This window comes from Salvelinus fontinalis, chromosome 5 (assembly GCF_029448725.1).
Source record: "Salvelinus fontinalis isolate EN_2023a chromosome 5, ASM2944872v1, whole genome shotgun sequence".
NCBI lineage: Eukaryota > Metazoa > Chordata > Actinopteri > Salmoniformes > Salmonidae > Salvelinus > Salvelinus fontinalis.
In genome coordinates this window covers 16,519,044-16,538,468 of record NC_074669.1, presented here as the reverse complement: position 1 = coordinate 16,538,468, position 19,425 = coordinate 16,519,044, and the positions used below count along the sequence as shown (strand labels likewise).

Here is a 19,425-nt window from a genome sequence, read left to right as displayed (position 1 = left end):
ACACTCTACTCAGCAAATTGGATGCAGTCTATCACAGTGCCATCCATTTTGTCACCAAAGCCCCATATACTACCTACCACTGCGACCTGTATGCTCTCGTTGGCTGGCCCTCGCTTCATATTCGTCGCCAAACATACTGGCTCCAGGTCATCTTTAAGTCTTTGCTAGGTAAAGCCCCGCCTTATCTCAGCTCACTGGTCACCATAGCAGTACCCACCCATAGCACGTGCTCCAGCAGGTATATTTCACTCGTCACCCCCAAAGCCAATTCCGCCTTTGGCCGCCTTTCCTTCCAGTTCTCTGCTGCCAATGATGGGAACGAATTGCAAAAATCACTGAAGCTGGAGACTCATATCTCCCTCACTAACTTTAAGCATCAGCTGTCAGAACAGCTTACAGATCATTGCACCTGTACATAGCCCATCTGTAAATAGCCCACCCAACTACCTCATCCCCATATTGTTTTGTTTTTTTGCTCCTTTGCACCCCAGTATCTCTACTTGCACATTCATCTTCTGCACATCTATCACTCCAGTGTTTAATTGCTAAATTGTAGTTATTTCGCCACTATGGCCTATTTATTGCCTTACCTCCCTAATCTTACTTCATTTGCACACACTGTATATAGACTTTTCTATTGTGTTATTGACTGTACATTTGTTTATTCCATGTGTAACTCTGTGTTGTTGTTTGTGTCGCACTGCTTTGCTTTATCTTGGCCAGGTCGCAGTTGTAAATGAGAACTTGTTCTCAACTGGCCTATCTGGTTAAGTAAAGATGAAATAAAATGTTTAATAAAATAGTTTGTTAACAAGAAATTTGTGGAGTGGTTGAAAAACAAGTTTTAATGACTCCAACCTAAGTGTATGTAAACTTAAGACTTCAACTGTATAGTGTACGTTGTGTAACATTGCCTTGGTAGTTTCATAACTTCATAACTAATATTTCAATTCTTATGGCAGGCCCTGATTCGTTATGGGGGTGCTTAGTCCCTCCTAGCCCCGGTAATCAAACCCTGCACTTGCTGATCTGCACCACAGGATAAAATTAAATTGTTCTCACTCTCTATATACATTGGTCATCTACATTGTCAGCATGCATTTTATATCATTATAAACACCAAAAAGTGAATCCAGTACTAAGCAGGTAAGGGTATGACTTTTCTTTCCTTGGATTTTATCATTATTCCCCCTTTCCAAGTTACACCAGATGTAAATTCGGGACATTCATCCACACAATAGGTAACCAAAACATTTTTTTTTAATCGTCAACCTAAAAGGATAATAAGAGGATGATGTGACATTAAAATCACAAATGATAAGAAAAAGGTCACAGGTCAGAAGGAACAGGCAAGGTATAGTAAATTTACACAATACGCTAGATGGCGCTATATTCTTACCATCATACATCAGTCCCGTCTTTCATCTTCCTGTCCAGTGTGTCGCACAGTTTCCGTTATGGAGGCGTCTATTAAGACGTGTTGCTTGTACACCTCGGCATGATTCTTGTATTATTTCGATAAGCACACTCCCACGGATAACGTTAAGATACAGGTTTCATCGCTCTGCAACAGCCCAGAGTGGATTTATATTTATATTATCTCTAAATAAACGGGGCATTTTGAAGGATGGTTTCCCTGAAAAAGCAGCCCAAGATCAACTTCCTCAGCTACTGCAGTCTTGGTGCCAGACCAGACAGCCTTCATGTGAGTCATTTACTCGCCATCATCGGGCTACTGAGTTTTCAAAGCGCAGGACACGCTGGCGTCGCTCTAATCGGTGGTGTATCAGCACTGGTAGGAGACCCGAGTGGGAAAACGAGCGCGAGAGAGCGTGCAGCGAATCCTTACCAACCATGAACTAACTTTCCACAACGACTCTAAGAAGTTTGGCACTGTAACCGTATTGAACATGTTAACTTTGTACAAAGACTGGAATGGTTGCTTTTCTGGCAGACATATCCGAATGGGGACCCTGCTCAGTAGGCATGCAGTGACCAGTCCAGGTTGAAGAGTGCAGAACGCATGAGCCTTACGAGTTCTCTTACCAGCTGTTTCAAGCCTATGACTTCTACCACCTGAACCAGAATCACAGCTGTAAGATCCAGCTTGGAGGGACAGAACAACTGGGCAACCAGATGTCTGGGCACAAGTTCATACACAAGTAATGTTGCGTCATTGATTGGACACACACACATTTCCAAATATATTGACCAATTATCACATTGATTCCGGATATTGTAGCCAAGCATCTAAAGCAGGGGTGTCAAACATACGGCCCGCGGGCCGGAACCGGCCCCCAAGGAGGTTCGATCAGGCCCGCAGGATAATTTGAAAGTGGAAAAAATGCATAAAAGACATGGAATTAATATTTTTAATTCGCTGCAATTCATGGATTATCCGCTAAGGGGCGCACTCTTTCCATCAGAGTAGAAGACAAGCCGCATCACTGAGACAGACTGAAAACAGCAGACGGTATCAATGCGCCATCTGCTGCTTGTTACGACGTTGTTAATACCTTGGTCTCTACCTCTCCGCTACACCCTCATTAGCCAAAATGTCGTTATCCAAACGGAGAAAAGTAGATAAGGAGTGTAGAATTTTCAAAGAAAAATGGACCACGTCCTATTTATTTACAGAGATGCACGGAAAACCTTCGTGCTTGGTGTGTTTGCAACAAGTTTCGGTATTGAAGGAATATAATATTCGACGCCACTACGAGACTCATCACAGCGAAAAATATGACGGCTTGCAAGGACAACTGAGAAGAGATAAGATTAACGAATTGCTGGCGGGTCTGAGGAAACAGCAGTCAACTTTCATCCAGAGCCGAGAAGTCAGTGAAGCAGCGGTAAAAGCCAGCTACCTAATTGCTAGCGAAATAAGGCTCACAAACAAGCACTTAAATGACATTCTGAAAGTGACAGCTAGTCAGGACATGACACCTGGTGTTGATGCACTTGTACAGGCCAAAAGATGCCAAGTTTCAGGAACAAATACAAGTCCAGACTAGACTAACACCTTTAAAATGCTGCCTTAGATACTGTTTGCATTGAAAGAATACAGCTCTGTGAAGATGAATCCTTACTGTGGTGATTTAAAAAATGTGCACTTTAATGTTAGTCAGCAGCTTCAAAACAAAAGTTGTGTGATGGAATTCTACTGTTCCTACAACTCCATAAATTTTCAGTATGTATTGTATGTGTATGTATGTTTCATGTATGAAGTTTACAGATTTACAGGACAGGCGAACACTTTCTTCATTACACATTTAAAATCACTCTCCTTAGTTTGTAAGGTGTACGCAGGGATTACATTTAGATTTTATATGCGTATGTGTAAGTGGTTTAAAAATTCCTTTCTTTAAAAGTCTCATTTAATCTTAAAGTGCATTACTATATTTTTCAGTACCAATTAAAGTTTTGTGCCTTTGTACAATCAGTGGGATCAGTTGCAATGCATATTTGTGAATGATAAAAGTAAATTGCACATTTGTCTAAGGAAATATGAGGTGTTTCATGAAATGTTTTGTAAAAGGATAGTTCATTAAATTTCAATATTTTCCTAATGTTCTTGTGCTTCTTTACACCAAAACAAAGGAAAGACATGATATTTTGGTTATTTATAGCAGAGTATGGTATAATTTTAATGGTCCGGCCCACTTGACATCTCCCTAGGCCGTATGTGGCCCACGATGCGAAATGAGTTTGACACCCCTGATCTGAAGGATGCATCAGACACTAAAGTGATGCATCGTGCCCATAAATAACATATAATAATAATAATAATAATACAAATTAATATAATAAACATGCACATACTTGCCTCAACATCAACTGACCAGTGATGGTCTCTTTGATGTCCATTGTAATCCATTTCTCCACGACAGGGTGACTGAACAGGAGGTGTATTGGCTGACCCTCCCACTGGTGGCCAGCTCTGTGTTGGACAAACTGGAGAAGACGGCAGTGTGGCTGAACAGGGTCAAGACATCTCCGTTTGAGCTTTATCAGTTCTTCCTCAGGCAGCCTGACAGCAGTGTGGAATGGTAGGTGGCTGGAGACCAGGGTTGCCAGGCGGCCCATGACGACCTAGAATGTCTGCACAATCACCACTCAAAACCCACCCACAAGGCCTTAAACTAGCCCCCCAAAAATGTTCATAGGGAGGGAGAAGTATGTAGCTAGCTAGTGCTGTTAGTTGTTCTCACATCACTTGTCATTACTTGTGTGTGCGTGCTGGTGCTGCTTTCCTCTCACTCACTCAGCTGCCTGTGGCCTGCAACACTCAACTCACACCCTTCCGGCCCTCCCCACCACTCACTCAGCTGCCTGTGGCCTGCAACACTCTCAACTCACACCCTTCCGGCCCTCCCCACCACTCACTCAGCTGCCTGTGGCCTGCAACACTCTCAACTCACACCCTTCCGGCCCTCCCCACCACTCACTCAGCTGCCTGTGGCCTGCAACACTCAACTCACACCCTTCCGGCCCTCCCCACCACTCACTCAGCTGCCTGTGGCCTGCAACACTCAACTCACACCCTTCCGGCCCTCCCCACCACTCACTCAGCTGCCTGTAACACTCTCAACTCACACCCTTCCGGCCCTCCCTACCACTCACTCAGCTGCCTGTAACACTCTCAACTCACACCCTTCCCCACCACTCACTCAGCAACAGCCTGCTCCACTGCCTGATAGTCTGCAGCATCAGGTCACAGTGAAATCAATCATGTTTTTTTCAAGAGAAATGCCATGGCAGCTGCGGTGCAATTATGAAGTAGCCCCAAAAAACGCAACTAATACATTTTGACCCGCAACATCTTTTTTAAAGTAGACAAATTTTGCGGGAAACATGTGGACATGGAAACCCTGCTGGAGAATCCAGTGGAACTGGTCCTGCTTATCAGAGCCTTCTATTTAGAACTAAACAGAGGGGTGTCCTAGGTTTGAGGAGTTGGCGAGGTAACTTTGGTCAACTATGAGTACAATTCGGGATATCCGGTCATACGAAAGTGACTCACCTTTTAGCAAGCAAAATTTCTATGGCAACAAATCCTTTAGAACTAACCTGCTCCGGGGCAGGCTAACTCCACTTAACCTGAATGAAATTACTTTTCCGCGGGTTGAGAACCAATGAAATCAGATTCCCTCCCTCCTGCAAAGATTGCGTCGTCATCCCCTGCACGATTAAGTGCTTTGCCTGACTATTTACCTGACTTCAGAGCCCAGAAAGTATTATTTACCTGACTTCAGAGCCCAGAAAGTATTATTTACCTGACTTCAGAGCCCAGAAAGTATTATTTACCTGACTTCAGAGCCCAGAAAGTATTATTTACCTGACTTCAGAGCCCAGAAAGTATTATTTACCTGACTTCAGAGCCCAGAAAGTATTATTTACCTGACTTCAGAGCCCAGAAAGTATTATTTACCTGACTTCAAAGCCCAGAAAGTATTATTTACCTGACTTCAAAGCCCAGAAAGTATTATTTACCTGACTTCAAAGCCCAGAAAGTATTATTTACCTGACTTCAAAGCCCAGAAAGTATTATTTACCTGACTTCAGAGCCCAGAAAGTATTATTTACCTGACTTCAGAGCCCAGAAAGTATTATTTACCTGACTTCAGAGCCCAGAAAGTATTATTTACCTGACTTCAGAGCCCAGAAAGTATTATTTACCTGACTTCAGAGCCCAGAAAGTATTATTTACCTGACTTCAGAGCCCAGAAAGTATTATTTACCTGACTTTATTGCCCAGCACTGCTGAATACATTTCTATCCCTTTCACATCATTTAGCAGATGCTCTTATCCAGAGCCACTTACAGTAGAGTGCATACATTTTCGTACTCTTTAATACTGGTCCCACGTGGGAATCGAACCCTCAATCCTGGCGTTGCAAGCACAGTACTCTACCAACTGAGCCACACAGGACTCGGTTGGTAGAGACTGCAAGACTTCGGTCAGCATGCATGCACGGGAAAAAAAAATTTGCTTGCCACACACCGTCCTGTCATCGTTTGTGACAGACAAGTGGCGTTTTAGGTTATTTGTGTGCGTCTTGTCTTTGTAAATGTGTGTGACAAACCTACTATGAGACACTTTGTGAACACGGGACCTGATATTAGTACCTGAGTTTAGCCTATCCATGGTGATGTCTGAGACTGAGTCAGTGTTGGTTGGTTGTGCTACCTGCAGGTATCTATATTTACAATTGGCTCATTCATCCCCCTCCTCTCCCCTGTAACTATTAACCAGGTCGTTGCTGCAAATGAGAACGTGTTCTCAGTCAACTTACCTGGTAAAATAACGGTAAAATGAATAAAATAAATAAATAAATAAATCTGAAGCTGTTCACCTTCCTACCTCTGGCCGAGGTGGAGCGGGTGATGGAGCAGCAGAGACAGGAGCCAGGTAAACGGGCCGCAAACAAACCTCTCGCCGCCGAAGTCACCAAACTGGTCCACGACAATGAGGGCAAAAGGTGCTGTGTGTGTGTGTGTGATCACACTCAAGACAAGGCCTGAGTAACTTCAGACTAATGGATTGAATTGACCCCTTCACAAAGTCATGATTATAAATTGCCTTGGGATTGATCTGATGAAATTATGTAGTGAAAGTGTGCATCTTGACAAATGCGTGAAAAATTATGCAATAGATAATTAGTCAGAGAAAGACTATGCATATGTCATTTGGGTGTCATTAATGAGGTGTCGCCTGGTACAATTAGTAATGCTGTGTGTGTGTATTTCTCTCCAGGTGCACCAATGCCCGGTACCACAGTAACCTTCAGGCCCTGGAGCAGATGCGTGATGCTGAGCTGCAGGAGGTCTTCAGAGATGCCCCCTTCCATGAGCTGCTGCTGGAGCCAGGGACCACAATACTGGATGCCTACCGCAGGGCAGAGGACATCCCTCGGGGGCCCAAAGTGTAGGGCTCTGGCTTTATATTCCTCTGTTCCTTATCATCCCTGACATGACTACCTCACACGGAGGGTCACTCACTCTATTTCACCACTTCCACCCCATTGGCTTTTTCACACTTTCTCTATATTTCTCCTTTCTGCTAATTTATCTTTTTATTGCCTCATTCCCTCTACTTCTCTCTCAAATCTGTCTTGACTTTAAAACATACAGGGCATTCGCAAAGTATTCAGACCCCTTCACTTTTTCCACATTTTGTTACATTACAGCCTTATTCTAAAATGGATTACATTGTTCCCCCCCCCCCCCCCCTCCCTATCAATCTGAGGTTCTGAGAGCTCTGGAGCAGGATTTCATCAAGGATCTGTCTGTACTTTCCCCCATTCATCTTTCCCTCGATCCTGACTAGTTTCCCAGTCCCTCCCGCTGAAAAACATCCCCACAGCATGATGCTGCCACCATGCTTCACCGTAGGGATGGTGCCAGGTTTCCTCCAGATGTGACACTTAGCATTCAGGCCAAAGAGTTCAATCTTTTTTCTCATGGCCTGAGAGTCCTTTAGGTGCCTTTTGGCAAACTCCAAGCGGGCTGTCATGTGCCTTTTACTGAGGAATGGCTTCTGTCTGGCCACTCAACCATAAATATCTGATTAGTGGAGTGCTGTAGAGATGGTTCTTCTGGAAAGTTCTCCCATCTCTACAGAGAAACTCTTTAGCTCTGTCAGTGACCATCGGGTTCTTGGTCACCTCCCTTACCAAGGCCTTTCTCCCCTGATTGCTCAGTTTGGCCAGGCAGCCAGCTCTAGGAAGAGTCTTGGTGGTTACAAACTTCGTCCATTTAAGAATGATGGAGGCCACTGTGTTCTTGCTGCAGAATTGTTTTTGGTACCCTTCTCAAGATCTGTGCCTCGACACAATCCTGTCTAGGACCTCTTCGCACAATTCCGTCAACCTCATGGCTTGGTTTTTGAACTGTCAACTGTGGGACCTTTTATATAGACAGTTGTGTGCCTTTCCAAATCATGTCCAATCAATTGACTTTATCACAGGTGGACTCCAATCAAGTTGTAGAAACATCTCAAGGATGATCAATGGAAACAGGATGCACCTGAGCTCAATTTCGAGTCTCATAGCAAAGGGTCTGAATACTTATGTCAGACTTTTATTATTATTATTTTGGGCGGCAGGCAGCCTAGTGGTCTGAGTGTTGGACCAGTAACCGAAAGGTTGCAAGATCTAATCCCCGAGTTGACAAGGTAAAACTCTGTCGTTCTGCCCCTGAACAAGGCAGTTAACCCACTGTTCCTAGGCCATCATTGAAAATAAGAATTTGTTCTTAACTGACTTGCCTAGTGAAATAAATTAGGTTTATTATTTTGAATAAATTAGTAACATTTTCAAAAAAACTGTTTTCGCTTTGTCATTACAGGGTATTGTGTGTAGATTGAGGATTTTTTAAATTTAATACATTTTTGAATAAGTCCGTAATGTATCAAAATGTGTTAACTGTTTTTCTGTGTTGTGCTGTGTCTGTGTTGTGCTGTCTCTGTGTTGTCTCTGTCTTGTCTCTGTGTTGTGTTGTCTCTGTGATGTGTTGTGATGTCTTTATGTTGTTTCTGTGATGTGTTGTCTCTGTGTTGTGCTGCAGGTATCGCATGGTTTCAGAAGGAGCTGTATGGATCAACCACAGTAAGACAGACAGCCCAGAACAGGTACTCATCCCCGGCCAGCACATCCTGGCCAATGGACTCTCTCCTCAGAGTGGGAAAAAATTACTTCCACATCATCAGGTGGCTCAATCTGTGAGTGGAGCTGCGACTATATCACTTCTATGCACTGTTTGTGTACTTGAGGTAGGACAGCAAGCTGGGAGGCTTAGGTGAAGAGAGCTGGATATTGGAAATAGACCTGTATTATTTCAATATATCCCTGCTGATATCTAGGAGAGGATTTAGTGCACTATAAATGTGTGGATTCAATGATGCTGTAATACACTGCTCAAAAAAATAAAGGGAACACTTAAACAACACAATGTAACTCCAAGTCAATCACACTTCTGTGAAATCAAACTGTCCACTTAGGAAGTAACACTGATTGACAATAAATTGCACATGCTGTTGTGCAAATGCAATAGACCAAAGGTGGAAATTAAAGGCAATTAGCAAGACACCCTCAATAAAGGAGTGATTCTGCAGGTGGGGACCACAGACCACTTCTCAGTTCCTATGCTTCCTGGCTGATGTTTTGGTCACTTTTGAATGCTGGCGGTGCTCTCACTCTAGTGGTAGCATGAGATGGAGTCTACAACCCACACAAGTGGCTCAGGTAGTGCAGCTCGTCCAGGATGGCACATCAATGCGAGCTGTGGCAAGAAGGTTTGCTGTGTCTGTCAGCGTAGTGTCCAGAGCATGGAGGCGCTACCAGGAGACAGGCCAGTACATCAGGAGACGTGGAGGAGGCCGTAGGAGGGCAACAACCCGGCAGCAGGACCGCTACCTCCGCTTTTGAGCAGGAGGAGCACTGCCAGAGCCTTGCAAAATGACCTCCAGCAGGCCACAAATGTGCATGTGTCTGCTCAAACGGTCAGAAACAGACTCCATGAGGGTGGTATGAGGGCCCGACGTCCACAGGTGGGGTTTGTGCTTACAGCCCAACACCGTGCAGGACGTTTGGCATTTGCCAGAGAACACCAAGATTGGCTAATTCGCCACTGGCGCCCTGTGCTCTTCACAGATGAAAGCAGGTTCACACTGAGCACATGAGCACATGTGACAGACGTGACAGAGTCTGGAGACGCCGTGGAGAATGTTCTGCTGCCTGCAACATCCTCCAACATGACCGGTTTGGCGATGGGTCAGTCATGGTGTGGGGTGGCATTTCTTTGTGGGGCCGCACAGCCCTCCATGTGCTCGCCAGAGGTGGCCTGACTGCCATTAGGTACCGAGATGAGATCCTCAGAGCCCTTGTGAGACCATATGCTGACACATGCACATTTGTGGCCTGCTGGAGGTCATTTTGAAGGGCTCTGGAAGTGCTCCTCCTGCTCAAAGGCGGAGGTAACGGTCCTGCTGCTGGGTTGTTGCCCTCCTACGGCCTCCTCCACGTCTCCTGATGTACTGGCCTGTCTCCTGGTAGCGCCTCCATGCTCTGGACACTACGCTGACAGACACAGCAAACCTTCTTGCCACAGCTCGCATTGATGTGCCATCCTGGATGAGCTGCACTACCTGAGCCACTTGTGTGGGTTGTAGACTCCGTCTCATGCTACCACTAGAGTGAGAGCACCACCAGCGTTCAAAAGTGACCAAAACATCAGCCAGGAAGCATAGGAACTAAGAAGTGGTCTTTGGTCACCACCTGCAGAATCACTCCTTTTTTGGGGGTGTCTTGCTAATTGCCTATAATTTCCACCTTTTGTCTATTCCATTTGCACAACAGCATGTGAAATGTATTGTCAATCAGTGTTGCTTCCTAAGTGGACAGTTTGATTTCACAGAAGTGTGATTGACTTGGAGTTACATTGTGTTGTTTAAGTGTTCCCTTTATTTTTTTGAGCAGTGTATATAACATATATTTGGTGAAAGGCTTTTGTCTTGTTAGTTGTATGTTACGTACTGTGTATGTAAACGGTTTTATTTTTGTGATCGTTAGATATTAGATAACCGATTTGCCTAGTACCTAATTTCACAACAAGGGGTCAGTGCAGTCTTCCCTTTAAATGAGAACTGAGTTAAAGCTCCTTCAGACACCCTGTAGCAAAGCTTGATTTATAAGACCCTAGTTACATCGAGGAATTAAATTTAAATTGCAAAATATCTTACAGCTAAAATAGATGAATATTTTGACATTTTAAAACGGGCAATAGCAATAGGTAATTAAAAACAGGTGGACAAGATGTGTAGGCTTGTCACATTTAGAAATGGGTGAAATAAAAAAAATGATTCACTCTTACTGTAGTTGTTCTATTGCAAATGGCCAATGAGTTATAATTTAAGTAGTTATTAATTGATGTTTGATAATTAATTGTAAATTGTCTAATTGTGTTATCCTGCAGAAAATATTGTTTTCCCAATGAGAAATGCTTGCATTTGCTGGGGTGTACACTGGTGACCTTGACTGAGTTAAGATAAGTCAATATTCGCATCTGTATCACGGAGAGAAATAACTGGTCACCACCATGCAAAATAATAAAAATGTTAAGCTTTTATTAGCTTTTTAGAATGCTTGACAGATTCATGACAATGACAACCTACTCCAAACGACGAAATGCTTCACACTGGCTTGTGTATTTTCAATTGTTTCAAATCATTACGGTGGTATTACAATTCCACATTTATTGAAAAACTATTATAATTCTCAAATAAAATTAGATTTCCCTCTGTATATGTATTGTTCTATTTTGGTGCTAAAAAACTATGACATGAAGATCGAGACCACTGACATTAAAATATTTTGTCAACATAAACAAATGAATAATGCATACATTAAGTTTCCTTATAATGGCCCTTTATTTATTTACATCATAGCTAAAATGTTAGATACCTATAGTGATTATGGCTATAGCCGTTACAAAGTAACATGTATAGAAATGTGACAATGTTGCAAAGCCTTTGTAACGTGCATGATCGCCTTAAGAGAATTGGGCGGGCCTACGTTTTTTTAACCAATGAATTACCTTCTTCGTTTTAAATAGCTCTCTGTGTCAATCAGTTTTTTCCCCAGTCAGCCTCCCCTCAATCGCCATATTGGGTACTGAAAAGGTTTGTCTGTTATTTCTTCTCTCTTACTACGAGAATAAATTGACAGGAGTGGCTTCAGTTACTGCACATTGTTTTGATGATCTGACTACTTTAGCTCGCATTGCCATATTGGAAATTACCGTTTCTATCCAAACCTATGCATGGCATAAAAGTGTTGATCATTCGTTTTACGCTTGTGTTGGATCGCGGTGAGAAAGGAGGAAATACGAATTTTTAAGTGTTCTATTTGGACGTTAATTGATTCACCGAAAATGTCAGATGTTCGACTTTCAAATGGAAGCCCGACGTTGGAAAGGACGGATGCTCGGTTGTCGGATCACCCAAAACCGTCAGCCTGCAGAATCATTTTCGGCTCGCCGGATCGCGAAGAGTTAAGGCGGGATTTAAAGGGACATTTGCAGGAGATGGAAGCGGCAGCCTCAGCGAAGTGGAACTTCGATTTTTCAAGCCACACACCTCTATCGAACGGGAGATTCAAATGGGAATTAATGGATTGTAAAGACATTCCAAATTTCTACACCAGAACGCAACGATCAGTGAAAGACGTTTGCCCCTCTGGGAATAACAATATGGATCTAAATGGGAATCATAGTTGTGTGGTGGTGACTCCCCGGCAGTCTGACAACACCGAGAGGTCAGAGAGCCAAATGGAGAGTAAAGAGCAGTGCACCGGGCGGAGAAAAAGACCAGCCTGCCACGAATGTAGGCCTACGCCTTTGATGATTATCTATAATTTACATCATTCATAGTCTGGCTACTTTGAATTTCTGCCTACTGTTTGACGTACTGGCCTATTCAGCTATGTAATTTGTATCAGCCAGGCTCGACGTCAAATTGTAGCAGACTGTAGGCCTAGTTACCAAATAGATGGGCCCACTTATTAGTTATTCTAAAGAAAAGCGTTACAACAATTCTAATCGTTTTCATTAATGTTTTCAGTAAGCAATATCGGTAGTCTATGACTACCTGCTAGTCAAGTTGTACAGATAAGACCTGATAGGCAAATCACTATAGATAGGGAAATGTAGCAGCCTAAATTGCCTTATTCATTTAAATAATGTAGAGTGGACTATTCACAATACTTCATTTTCGAGAATAACATTTTGACCTATATTCTGAATAAAATTGTCTTTCTCTTCCAGACCCCTCGTCCCAAAATAAAAGGTCACACAGTAGTTCGAATGAAGTTACGCCTTGCCCAGTCTTGACGCATTCCGTAGAACGCACACCCAGGAAAGCCAGTCCCAGGACTCAAACGTGAAGATGACAAGGGTGAGATAGTTATCTGCTACTTTTGTCTAGCTTTAGTGAGATATGTTATACTGGTGTGGACTTATTTTCCCAAATAACCCAATATTTTTTTTATTGCCTACACAAAGCAGTGTGTGTAAAGCTGAACACATCACGTTGGTCTTCCTGTAAGCATTTCAGACGTGTCGTTTAAATAACGTGTTGAGCAGTTGTGATTTTCCCACCTTGTAACCTATGCGCAATTGCCAACTAAGTAGCTATTCGTTTTTTGAAGCTCGAAATGTGTGCTTAACTATAAAGTTGTGACGTTCAGTGCGGTCTAGTAAAGGGTTAAAGTCCAAAAGGCTACACAAAATATAGGCGACATTACTACAACCACTGGCACGGTGAGGTTCATTTTCCGACGAAACTGTAAACAAGTCCTCAGAACAACACTATAGTAACACGTCAGCAACCACTGCCCTCGTGAGAGGGAGAAGGGGCCGGTCTCCTCAGCAGTGCACTATGCACGCTAGTCCCCTATCAAAACATCTGGCCGTTCTAGTGAATGAAAGCACAGTATGCACGTTTTTGAATAGGCCTACATTTTTACGCTAACTTGCAATGAAGTGTGTGTGTGTAGCTATGAAGAGAATTTATCATTTGGAAAATGAAAGTGTTCTGCTGCTTTGAATGAGTCAGTAGGGTGTCTGACCTCAGTAGATTACTAGCATTAGCCTGTTCTTAGCATTGTTTTGTCATGTCAAAACTATTACATGTTGCCACATCTACGTTTGTCTGCAAAAAGAAGTGGCCAGGAATGGTTTTGATGCATTTGTATGTGGTCATGTTTACTGGTGTAAATTAGCATTGGTCTCACAACTTTGTTTTTATTTCTCTCTGCAGAGCTGAAAATGTATTTCCCCTTTTTGTCATGGAAACCCAAGTGTTCGGTGATTTCGAAGAGGAACTACAAAGAAAACGAAACATATCAATTCTCCCTAAGGATGGGGACGCTGTGCAAGCACTGAATATAAACACTAAAGTTCTGGCACTCATAAAGTTACTGCCTCTAAAAGCAGTCGATGTAGCAGTGTGCAATTAGGTTTTATTTCCTTTTTTGCTTTTTTTTTTTTTTACTACCTGTGTATATATTTATTTTCATATGTAGCACATGAAACATATTATGATTGGGGAGGGGGGAAAAACTATGTAAAAGGCATGAATTTGACTTGAATAATTGCCGTGTAGTTTTGGTTCCAAAATGCTGTTTATAAATCCTGATCCATTTAAAAAAAATGATTGGATTAAATAATTGTTCCTCATCAAAGTATCCTCATAGGTCATCTGTATGTAGGGAGAGATTGATGGTACATAATGTGTATCCTTGTTTTTTGGGTCATTTAAGTGTCACATAACGTGGGTTCTCAGCCACCCCACGAAAACAATGCCTCAAATAATGATACATTTCTGTTATGACTTAAAAAGTAATATGTGAAGTCAGCCAATATTTATTGTATTTTGTTAAATCTGTAGGCCTGTCGGTCACTTAAATTCTGGAATATTTTGTTTTTTTACAAGTCTTCCTCTTCACCATTTTTTAAAGAAGTGTAGCTAATTTATTTTTCTGAAGTGGTGTAGGGTACTAATTTGCTGAAGGATAAAGTATCAGTTAACTGTACTGGTAGTATTAATCAACTTCATCCTCTCCCTGACATACTCGTGTCTGTCAGTTTAACGGTTCTTAATAATTATAAAAAAAATACGATTAGGCCTTTTTATATTTGAAATGTCCTACAATACCAAATACATGGTTGCTTCAATATGTCTGTGTCGACGCTTTCACCATCAGGTTGCCTTGGCATTGTACTCCTGTTTGATACAGAAAGATAATTTAATTTGTTAATCTCCCCCTTCTCCCAGACATTGTTAGTGCAGATCATGCAAATGTAGCTTCTAAAATAACTTTAATTTCGCCCAGTTACAATCAGCCTTTGTTCAGGGGCTAAGAATTCTCAAAGTAGTCACTCTGCCCGTGTAAATCTATTAAGTGTACATAACTTTGTAAAAACACTGAGAAATTATACTAACTTATTTATGTCAAGCTTTTTTTATGTAGAATAAAATGGGGTTTTGATCAAGGTTATCCAAAGTGGCATTTACATATTTTTTTGTAAGCATATTTTTGGTAGTTTTTATTTTATCAAAAAAGGTTGCAACCTGAGCCTGATTTAAAAAATATTTGATGTGCATTTTTCAATGTGTGATTTAAGATGTGTTGCAATCAATTAAAACAGAAGATAAATCGTTCTGATTTGTTGGTCATGTTTGCACTGTTGAAAGGAACCTTCAGCTTACACACGGTCACACTCTTTCTCTCAGCGAGTATACAGCATAACGATTTTAATGTATTTCGATTACGCTAATACATAATCCATATCCGTGTCCTTCATAACTTGATGTTTCATACTATAAATTGCACAGAGAAACTGCATGTGCTCTCATGGGGCGGGAGGAATCGCATAGGAGGTATAATGTTTCTATATAGCCCACTAGTGAATCACAAGTAAAAATGCCTCTCAGGACTCCAGGCAAAACGACCTTAAATGTCAGTTTAATAGATTGCTGAGATTGTCATACCTCGGTTCTCTTCATACCCACTGCTTTTGGGTTGGGAGTTTATACATTATCATCCTGGAATAAATGCATGAAGAGATTTAACTCCTTAAAAACAGTTATTTGTGTAGTTCTAGTGCTTTTCACAGCAGTTAGGAGTAGATATAGTATTTCAGTAATTGATGTCATTTTTTTTATCAATGTGGTGTACTGTATTCTCTTCGGCTCGCGGACAAACTGGAACTAACCCGTGCGCATTCGGTACCATTTGGCACATTACGCATGTTTCAAGCTTGAAGTAGCACGTAATAGGGTCCGGTAAATACAAACGATGTTATTGCTTCTACGGTTGCAAAATCTGTCCATTTTAAAATAGTTTAGCCTGTGTTAATCCACTATAGCATTGCTGACCAAATATGCCACCGTCTGCGCAGTGGCACTCCCAATATGATGAAATCGTAAAGTATTTTGAAAAATGCCTGGTGATTGACGTTTGGGCCCTCCAATCCGGTTATGGCTAAGTAAAGCACACCACTGTTGCAGCCAGTTACATTTGTCTTATGGAAGGTTTGAACTGCAATGTTTCTAGGGGTGAAAAAACACTCCCCACAGGTCCACAGTTGAAATTATATAAGGTTAGTCACTGCATTAATTTAGTTATATTTCGTCACAGAGAATGCGCTAGTGTAGCCTACATCCAACAAGTACTGTAATTGCATGCATATAGATGTTTTACCTGTAGTTTGAGTTAATTATAGAAAAAAGGATGTAGAAATGTATCCCTGATACTGTAATGAGCTTTTTTAATAAAACAACTCTATCATATACAGTGCCATTTTATTGATTTCTTTATAGATCAAAGCTATGCAAACAATATTTTGATGTAGATTGTTTACTTGCCTTATGTTTTAGTATATTTGCTAATGAGTTGAAACTAAAAAGAGTTTACTCATGTTTTTATCATTAAGGCACAATGGTGTATATATATTCACATTTTTACACCATAATTATATTTTGTCTCACGTGTTACTGGGCTACATCAAATACAATTCCAGCCTCATTTGGAGAGTTGTTTGCAACAATTTATAGGCCTACTATTTTGTACAACTATAAGCTTTTTTTACCAACATGTTCACCCACACAAATAGCGGTCAGCTACATAAAGGAATTCTATAGCAGCAATTATTATTATTATTTTTGGTAATTCATCTTTACATTGTAAAGATTAGCACCAAAGCAGAGCCATAAAAACATGTTCACTGCTGAATTATATTTTGTCTTTCTCTGACTAATTATCTATTGTATCATTTTTCATGCATTTGTCAAGATGCACACTTTCACCACCAAATTTCATCAGATCAATCCCAAGGCAATTTATAATCTTGACTTTGTGAAGGGGTCAATCCAATCCATTAGTCTGGAATTACTCAGGCCTTGTCTTGCGTGTGAGTGCGCACACACACACACACACACCAAAGATGTATTTTTAAAGAGAATATTTAGTGTTGAGTTGGTAAAGGGCTCCCTCCTCTCCTCACCCCACTGCAGCCTTAGAGCACCAGGAAGGCCTCACTCCACTGCAGCCTTAGAGCACCATGAAGGCCTCACTCCACTACAGCCTTAGAGCACCATGAAGGCCTCACTCCACTACAGCCTTAGAGCACCATGAAGGCCTCACTCCACTACAGCCTTAGAGCACCATAAAGGCCTCACTCCACTACAGCCTTAGAGCACCATGAAGGCCTCACTCCACTACAGCCTTAGAGCACCAGGAAGGCCTCACTCCACTACAGCCTTAGAGCACCATGAAGGCCTCACTCCACTACAGCCTTAGAGCACCATGAAGGCCTCACTCCACTACAGCCTTAGAGCACCATGAAGGCCTCACTCCACTACAGCCTTAGAGCACCATGAAGGCCTCACTCCACTACAGCCTTAGAGCACCAGGAAGGCCTCCCTCCACTACAGCCTTAGAGCACCATGAAGGCCTCCCTCCTCTCCTCACTGCACTACAGCCTTAGAGCACCATGAAGGCCTCACTCCACTACAGCCTTAGAGCACCAGGAAGGCCTCCCCCCACTACAGCCTTAGAGCACCATGAAGGCCTCCCTCCACTACAGCCTTAGAGCACCATGAAGGCCTCACTCCACTACAGCCTTAGAGCACCATCAATCAATCAAGTTTATTTTATATAGCCCTTCGTACATCAGCTAATATCTCGAAGTGCTGTACAGAAACCCAGCCTAAAACCCCAAACAGCTAGTAATGCAGGTGTAGAAGCACGGTGGCTAGGAAAAACTCCCTAGAAAGGCCAAAACCTAGGAAGAAACCTAGAGAGGAACCAGGCTATGAGGGGTGGCCAAACCTCTTCTGGCTGTGCCGGGTGGAGATTATAACAGAACTATGCCAAGATGTTCAAAAATGTTCATAAGTGACAAGCATGGTCAAATAATAATCATGAATAATTTTCAGTTGGCTTTTCATAGCCGATCATTAAGAGTTGAAAAACAACAGGTCTGGGACAGGTGGCGGTTCCATTACCGCAGGCAGAACAGTTGAAACTGGAAAGCAGCAAGGCCTGGCGGACTGGGGACAGCAAGGAGTCACCACGCCCGGTAGTCCCGACGTATGGTCCTAGGGCTCAGGTCCTCCGAGAGAAAGAAAGAGAAAAGGAGAAAATTAGAGAGAGCCAAGATTTAAAAAATGTTCATAAATGAACCATGAAGGCCTCCCTCCACTACAGCCTTAGAGCACCATGAAGGCCTCCCTCCACTACAGCCTTAGAGCACCATGAAGGCCTCCCTCCACTACAGCCTTAGAGCACCATGAAGGCCTCCCTCCACTACAGCCTTAGAGCACCAGGAAGGCCTCACTCCACTACAGCCTTAGAGCACCAGGAAGGCCTCCCTCCACTACAGCCTTAGAGCACCATGAAGGTCTCACTCCACTACAGCCTTAGAGCACCAGGAAGGCCTCCCTCCACTACAGCCTTAGAGCACCATGAAGGTCTCACTCCACTACAGCCTTAGAGCACCAGGAAGCAGGATGCAACAGGAAGACACCTGCAGCAGCTCTTAAGGGGCTCCTGATTCATTCTGAAGTGTGCAGGTGGGTAACCTTAGCTCTGCTGTTTACCCCCCACTCAGAGCTGGGCCCATTGTCCCTGTGTGTTTGGCTTTGTGCAGAGGGCCATTGTGAGGTGCGGGCGCTCGGCACTGTTGTGTCTGGGGCTCCCATTCAGACAAAGGGCCTGCCGGCTGAAACACTGGAGTGGATGAAGGGTGAAAAGGAAGTGGTGTCTGCAGTTTGAGAATACCACACTGAGAGGACCGTTGGGGGTGGTTTGTGTCATTAAGTCATATTGACATGGATATTGGTCAAGCTCAACATGGGGTTATAGGTGGCAAACATTTATTACACTAATTGGTTGGTTCATTTAAAACAGGAGCCCCTGTGTTTTTTATAAAGGTCACCAGGAATAAATTGTATAATTGGAATTGTATAATTTCTGTATAATACATTTCTATCCATCTAAATGGTAAGTTTGACCTTGCAGGTGATCCTGGCTATTCTCCAGAGGCCCAACCAAAGGCTGGACTGGAAATGTTCAACATAAAAGTAGCTTACACTGTTATTACATTGTTATTATCTGTGATTTGACAAACAAGGTTTCAGGTTTAGACAAAGACAGTCATCCAATGAGCCATACATGATGGGTCCAAATATATTGTCAACTGTCTGCCACCTTTCATATACCCAGAACTGTGGAGGCCAAAGAATATAGTCAATTTGTAAGTCCAAACTTTCAGCTTCGCTATCTCCCTGAAATGTTTTAAATTCACACACAAAACAACACATATTTTTTTAAACTTTATTCTTATTCACTTTAACCACCACAAAGA

At 42.5% G+C, this 19,425-nt stretch overlaps 1 protein-coding gene and 1 pseudogene across 1 annotated transcript; both read left to right on the top strand.

Moving 5' to 3' along the window:
* Nucleotides 1–1,588: 1,588 nt before the first annotated feature.
* Nucleotides 1,589–9,010, top strand: LOC129855213 (tyrosine--tRNA ligase, mitochondrial-like; annotated as a pseudogene).
* A 2,608-nt stretch (nt 9,011–11,618) lies between these two features.
* LOC129855212 (cyclin-dependent kinase inhibitor 1B-like) lies at nt 11,619–15,217 on the top strand. The gene is made up of 3 exons (XM_055922627.1): nt 11,619–12,379; nt 12,820–12,949; nt 13,814–15,217. The coding sequence occupies exons 1-2, from the start codon at nt 11,929–11,931 to the stop codon at nt 12,936–12,938; spliced, it is 570 nt and encodes a 189-aa protein (XP_055778602.1). The 5' UTR covers nt 11,619–11,928; the 3' UTR covers nt 12,939–12,949; nt 13,814–15,217.
* Nucleotides 15,218–19,425: the final 4,208 nt, after the last annotated feature.